The sequence below is a fragment of the Corvus brachyrhynchos genome, unplaced genomic scaffold, assembly GCF_000691975.1.
Source record: "Corvus brachyrhynchos isolate BGI_N302 unplaced genomic scaffold, ASM69197v1 scaffold167, whole genome shotgun sequence".
Taxonomy (NCBI): Eukaryota; Metazoa; Chordata; class Aves; order Passeriformes; family Corvidae; genus Corvus; species Corvus brachyrhynchos.
The window spans coordinates 1,464,942-1,472,292 of record NW_008239547.1 but is presented as its reverse complement, the minus strand read 5'-3'; the positions used below and the strand labels follow the sequence as shown (position 1 = coordinate 1,472,292).

General features: G+C 38.8%; 1 protein-coding gene across 1 annotated transcript in view; it reads right to left on the bottom strand.

Annotated features, from left to right (window-relative positions):
* SPAG6 (sperm associated antigen 6) overlaps positions 1-7,332 on the bottom strand; it is a 29,399-nt gene extending 22,067 nt beyond the window's left edge. The window contains exons 1-3 of the mRNA XM_017741552.1: positions 5,932-7,332; positions 5,676-5,842; positions 2,106-2,289 (exon numbers count right to left, since the gene is read on the bottom strand). Coding sequence (XP_017597041.1) covers positions 2,106-2,289; positions 5,676-5,842; positions 5,932-6,031 — 451 coding nt within the window. The 5' untranslated portion in view covers positions 6,032-7,332. The remainder of the gene's footprint in view (positions 1-2,105; positions 2,290-5,675; positions 5,843-5,931) is intronic.
* Positions 7,333-7,351: the final 19 nt, after the last annotated feature.

The window sequence follows — 7,351 nt, the reverse complement described above, 5'->3', positions numbered from 1 at the left end:
TCATAAAGACAGAAGTTCACATCCTGCCTAAAACAGATCAGGACTTTAACCCCAGAGATATGCCCTAATTATTGAACTTTTCTTGCTGGGGCAAACAAATCTCCCTACTCCTCAACCTTTTCAGGAGAGAGAAAAATTCTTGTCTTAATATTGTCCCAGTTCGGAACTGTAACAATTTTTGAAACTGAAAAACCTTTTGTGGCTGGGGGAAACCATTTCGCACCCAGCTCTATTTTTAAAGCTGCATTATGTGTCCACAGACAGTCAATGACAGAAAATCATAACTGCCAAATTTGGTCATCAGGAGCATGTCAGTCTAATCCAGAGTTTCACGAACAGTAAACACCAGCTATTGATAAGAAAAAGTCTCTGTATCCCATTTCTCTATCTCTGTATCCCATCTCCAACAATATCCTGTTGCAAAGGCATGCTTGTAGCAGTGTAAGAAACATATCATGCACAGTATAACTCCTCTACTTTCAATAATCATTTTAGAGACATACTGTGACTGTGTTATAGAGGCAGGTAAATCCCCTAAATTGGCTGTAGCCAGGCAATTTTTTCAGGGATCTTTTGGTGGGTTTTTGTTGGCATTCAGGGTTTTTTACTGATTACATCTACTGATCTATGTCCTGATGCTTGCAGCTTGGTAGCACTCACAATTTCAACTTAATTTCTGAGGACGTTGTTCTTATTGTCGTTGTAAATTGACATAACGTATGCACCCATTCACCATCAGTGAATAAATTATTCATAACCATGGAATAAAAATTTGTACAAGGAATTTGTTGTCTTCAATACCCCCACATCACCTCCATCTTTGCAGACAAGGCTGTCACAGAGTGAACTGGATCACCCTAAAGCTCAGTCAGCATTCATGCAGTGAATAGCATGAAGGGCAATTGAAGTGAGTCAATATTGATTTACTGACATAACAAAACTGTAGAAATGATCATGTTAAGAGTAACACACACACACACACACACTACACAGATTTATACAAATGAATGCTTTTGATATTTAGATAAATATCTTTCAGATGGAACAAACAATTATTTTCCACAAGGGTGGAATTCAATCCTGATGACCAAAAGATAAAAGATCTTTACCAGAGAGGTCTCCCAATAATTAATTTGTTCCCCAGAAAATGCAGTCTGTTAGAAAGGTGCTAACAACTTTGGAGACTGTCCCAGAAAGCTAACCCTCTAAGTGGGAAGAGGGGAATCTCCCATGCCTTCTCCAGTCCAACACACTGTATTGATTAAAAAACAAAGAAAATCACTTCCAAAATCAGTCTATGTACATTTTAGAGCCAAAACCAAATATAAAACCATGAGTTAATGTTATGATCCTAAAATTAGTTTAAACAATATGAACACTAACCATTTCTCCCACCCCTTCCAGCTAGCAGTTTCTTCCCTCAGTACTTTCATTCACAGTCTCAACTTTTACTTGAACTACATAAATAGCTGGTAAAAGAACTATCAACCACGTGGATCAGCTTTTAAATAGGAACATGACACCACCAGTGAGTTATACAACTGCCTGTGAGACAGCAGTGAACTGCTCAGTATTGGATTCCTAGGATCTATTCCTGACTCTCAGAGAGCAGTGTGGTCCACTGGCTAATGATAACAGTCAGTGCAATAAATTTGGCCTATTTATCCTGTAGACACTGCTGTAAGCTGAATGAAACTTGCTTCTCCCTAACCTTCTCCATTCAACTATGTATATAAAACAAGAACTAATGTCAAGCAAAAGAAATTTGGTTCTGCAGTAACACTTAAACAATATATAAAGATTCAGAAATCTCTTCATGAAGAGGAACAAAGCAGAGTGTCCTTTCCAGGCCACAGGCCCTACTCCCAATCTCCTCTTAAAGCACCTCTCATAACTGGGCACTGCTGGTGTCAGGTATGCCAGTTTCCCACAAAAAGGTACAGCATTGTTGGAATGGTACAGTTACATTAGGGTTTTATCCCAAATTTAAAACTTTGCAACAGTAGAGAAGAAAAAGCATCTTGTTCTATTTACCAAAATAATGCAATTTATTTTAATTATCACATAACATTAAGCTCAAAAATAACACACGTGAAACTTGTTACCTGGATTGTGTCGGGCAATATACCCAAATGCCCAAGATGCACCTTCTTTGACTCCAGGGTCAAAATCTTCCAAGCAAATCACCAGCATTTCCAGTGCTCCACATTGAACTATTGCCTGAGCTAGCTGAGGAGAATGTTTAGCAATTGCTCTTAGCACAAATGCAGCTGTTCTCTTGTAGTAACGCTAGACAAATCAGAAACAAACATTCACTAACATTGAGAAGTTCAAAGCATAATATAGTACAGACATGCCTAAATTAGACTTTTTTAGTAGAAGCAATATCTTATACAGATCCAAATCAGGACCACTAGACATCACACAAACAATGAAGCTACAGTTCTTTGGGACAGCTCATGATATAAAATCTGCAGTAAGTGCATAAATGAACAGAAAAAAAATGAGAGAGCTAAGAGGGGAAAAGACAGTAGTCTAGGTAAGTCTGTTTAAGTGAGTAGTGAACAACAAGAGCTGCAAAAACAATAACTCTTAACATATTTCACCAGATTACACAGGTTATGCAGGGCAAGCTCCTAAAATAATTCTACCCATCTGTAACACTTGCAAGGTTTTACACTTTCTAATACAGATACCCTCACAACATCTCTATGAGAAAACACTACTTACATTTGCAAACAGGAAACTGACACAGAGAGAATTAGATACAATAAAAGAGTTCAGGATCTGAATCCTGAAATGCCTAAATACAGCTAGGATACTGAAAACCCATCCCACCAACATCCAATATTGAATAACCCTCCATTTTGACCTGCAATTTTACTCCTGCATGTGTCCAGACAAAATCTCACTTTGAACAAGACTAAGCATCTTGGCCCTTCTGTCATAAGAGCAAGCAAAGTCTAAGCTCTTGTCTCAATTCTACCCATCTCCCTCAGTGCTGGACCAAATACATGTTTTCAGCATGTACATATAACACATGACCCTGCACACATCATGGGGCTTCCACATAAACTGCAGCAGTGATTTCTTCTAAAAGCACAGTTAAGTCCTCCTGCAAAGAAGTCACATTTCAGTCTCCTCCTGCAGTTTTATAACTGCCATTAGGATATGGAAGCTGAAGATTAAGTTTCCTCTACTGCCTTACATTTTCAAAATCCAGAGCCCAGTTAAAGTACTCTGGCCAGAGAAAACCATGTTGTGACAGTTTCCCTCCCTCATGAAGGACAAGATTCATGGGGACACAAGTAACCTGCTGCTGTGTCTATGTGTCTGGAGCACACCCTCCAGCCTGGGTACTGACAGATCATCCCTATGGACAAGCTCTAGAGGACTCTCTCTCCATATGCCAGCTGGCTTTGATCTCATCCCAAGATGCTTGATTCTCCCCTGCTCTGCACAGGGAGCCTTGGCAGTTTACTTTCTACTGTCAAGGTACCCAAAATGTAAACAATGCAAAGGCCACATTCCCTCTGAATCAAGTCCAGAAAAACAAAGAACCATGTGAGTGCTTTTGTGTATCCTGTAAGGTACCCAAACACCTTCAAAAGTCTGACTGAAGCACTAAAATATGGCAACAGAGCAGTACCTGCAATGGCCCCCCAGGCAGTAAAATGTACCCTGGCCCTAAAGGAAGGTGACACAGCATAACACATCCATCCACCTAAACTCCTGTTTCCTCAAAGCACAATGGCCTCATCTATTCTACTGGAAACTGTCCCTGCCTTGTGCCTTAAACCACGTCCAAGCATTGTTGAGTAGTTTCATGGCTGGCATTGGCTAAAACCACATCAGAGAGCATGCTACTGATTAACAAGCACAGTCATCTTCCAACACATGCCCTTACCTTCCTTAGTTTACCAGTACTGATATAATTCCTTAATGGCAAAAGTCCAGTCTTCTAAGTTAAGGCCTACAAGCAGGTACATTAAACATAATTTACAAGCAAAGCATTAAACCTCATTTAGGGGGAACAGAAGTTAAGGGAAACACTACAGACAAATGGTCAAATCCCTAGATAATGTAAGTTACTGTAAGTTTTGCTGAACTCGATGGGGCCATAGTTGTTTGCATAAGTCTATGTCTGTACAAATATGGGTATGTTGTTTCTGTTCAGTAATTATGCTCCTGGCAAAAAAAACCACTTCTTTGTTTTCATTATTCAAAACATATTATTTACAAACAAACCGTATTCACACACACAGTCAGAACACACTGTAAAACCAAGGTTTGCCCCGTTTAATTGATAAAACATTGATCTGGGATGTTACCCTGTGACTGTTCCCCATAAATCAGCAGAAATAGTATTCACTGTGTGCTCAGAGAATCTCATCCTTAAATATAGATGATGATACACTAAGAGTGAGTGGAATGGAAAAGGTTTTTTTTGCCAGTGGGAAGTGACAAACTGCTTGCTAAACTCTGCATGAACTGGATGAGTTTCCTTCACTTGCCCTCAGTCACAAGGCATAGTAGGCTTTCCATGACCTCACACAAGTCTTGCTGCTGTTTCCCCTAATTACAGCTATCTCAGGGTACTCAAGCTAATTTAGTGAGGGTTGCAAGTTGTAGCAGGGGGTAGTTTCCAAACCAATGGAGGGTAGATTTTTGTTCCACGTCTTCCCTTAAAAATATAAATAAAATAACCAAAATGCTTATAACCTTGTCTAATTAAAATCTTTACTTTCTTTTCATACTATACCACCATCTTGCCATCAAAGTTTTTCTTTAGCTTTTTCTTTTTCAATTTTAATTGTATAGGCAATGATTCTATATATACAAAAAGTATGCAATGAGTACATTTACATCTTCATTTTTCTCAAAAGATTGAAAATGAAAATATATAGTTTTCCAAATTATATTTCCATTGAAAACCTACTTTTCCTAAATCAAAGCTGCAACATAAGTATGGTTGTGATATCAGTACACTTAAGCCTTCAGCTGTCACTTTCCAGCTGTTAGGAACCCTAGTTGAAAGTATTTCTGTTAATCTAGGTTAGCATCATTGGAAAAATCAAAGCTGAAAGAGACACAGAGCTGGAAGAAAAATGTGAGGAAGGGGGTGAAAGAGACCAACAGATTTATTTGCATTGCAATTGTGACTGTACTTGTTTGGTTTTGACAAATATGAAGACGAAAACCTTTCAGTATATTTTCCTGTGTCAGAGGTTTGTTATTTCTCATGCTACAGATTTCCAACAGCCTATGTTTGGGGATATTAGGTATTTCATTACAGAAGCTCAGGTTTTTTATATGTATTTTACAAGTGTCTGGTATTATTGACAAAACCTAGTCAATTATCACCACAGCTTCCAAACTGTCTCCTTTTTGAAAAGGGACCTTTTACAAAGCATCACTCAACATTTTAAAAACGTTACAGTGCAATGAATGCATTTCCTATAGTGCATTAAACAGTAATATGATATTTTAAAGTCAAGCTTATTGAAGTCAGACTTAGACATACAGTACACAGTGGTCTCTCATAGGTTCAAACATACATGCTGCTCTGACTTCAGTACATTTAATGTCCTATTAGAATAACAGCAGACGCTGATTTTCCTTTCCCTGTTTAACAGTTTAAAAAAATACTACTTAAAAGAACAATCATGCCTTACATTCTCCTCAGGCAATGCACATATGAGCTGTGGAAGAATGCCTGCCTTCACAACTGCCTCTGCCAGGTCCACGTCATAATCAGCAAGTCTCCCAAGAGCCAAGGCAGTAGTCTGTCGAATACTTGGGACGACATCCAGCAAAAGAGGTCTCAGCAAACACACTACACCTGAGTTGCAGCAGGAAGAGAAAAGCTGATTTGGTAAGCGGAAGTTTTTGTAAACATTTGCCTTTATTCATAAAAACCTATTAAATTACTCTTCCAGCTAATAAGAACATGTAGGAAATCCAGGTGCTCCTCTGAAATGAAGTCGGCACTTGGATAGCACTGCTGACATATAGCAATGTTTCTGCCCATTTCTCATAGGTACAAAACAATTCTGAAACATAAAAAAACTCACATGTAGAAATAAAGTGTAAACAAATATCTATAAAATATATCTTAAAGTACATGAGAAAATAAGGTACATTCAAACATACATAAAATGCATGTGTTACTGGGTGCACAGGAAACTCCATCTGGACATCCTGGTGAGAAGACATTGGCATGTCCCTCGTTCATCATGCCAGAAGAACCTCTACATTGAATTATACCAAATTACATTTCATCTGTTATAAGCAATGACTGATTTGAAGACCAATATCCATAATATATTACACTCCAGATAGCAGACTTGTAGATTTTCTTATTATGCTATTATTTATGATATGTTTTCACTGACGAGTTCACAGTGTTATCAGCTAAGCATAAAGAATGTGAAAGTAGCAGCAAGGGAAACTATAAGCATCTACAGACTGAATGACTGGATGACAAAATGGAAAGTGAAATGGAGCTCATGCAGGGAACCCAACTCCAACCTCATATATGCAGTAATGGACCCCAAAGAGATTACTACCAACCAGGAGAAAGATCTCCCTGTTAGAATGGAGAGTTTCCAGCTCTTGCTCAGTAGTAGAGAAGAAACTTTACCCACAGAAGTATACAGAGTGCTCATGATTATTTGTAAAGGGGTAGAGGCTAAGGCAGGGGTCATCACTATCCTACATTTAATACCTTCCACTAGAGTAGAACTGAAAAAGGTTCAGTGAAAGGAAACAAGGATGATCAAAGATGATCAATATGTATGTGGAAGCTCCTCCTGTTAAATTAAGACTCTTCAGTAGGGATAGAAATGAGATCCAAATGGTTACATTAAAAATGTGATTTGTAAGGTCTGGGAAGGGAAAATTACTTGTATTGTGATCCCGCAAATGTGCTGTCCCTGTAGCAGCCAGCTGCATGAATTAATACTTTGGAGCTTTATACCTCAGCCAGAAACCAGTGGTCTCTGAAAACGGAGCTGCGCTACAACAGAACAGCGAACACTCAGAGCTACAGGTATCTTCGTATCAGCTTCCTCAGCCCTTTCCACTAAATTTTTTTACTAATATAAAAATCTAGTTGAGTACAGTGAAAGAAAGCAAGATTTCCCTTCTCAAGGGCTCCTATGGTTATTAGCACTGAACAAGGCCTTTTGGTGCGACAGTCCCACAACAGGGGATCACTGTCTAATGGCAAGTAACAAACATCCAGGTGTTCAACAGACACTCCATGACAAGGAAAAGCTGAGGACCTCAGAGCAAGGAATAGTCCAAAGGGATGGAGGCTATAACAAGTTACAGCTGTAGCATACTTCTT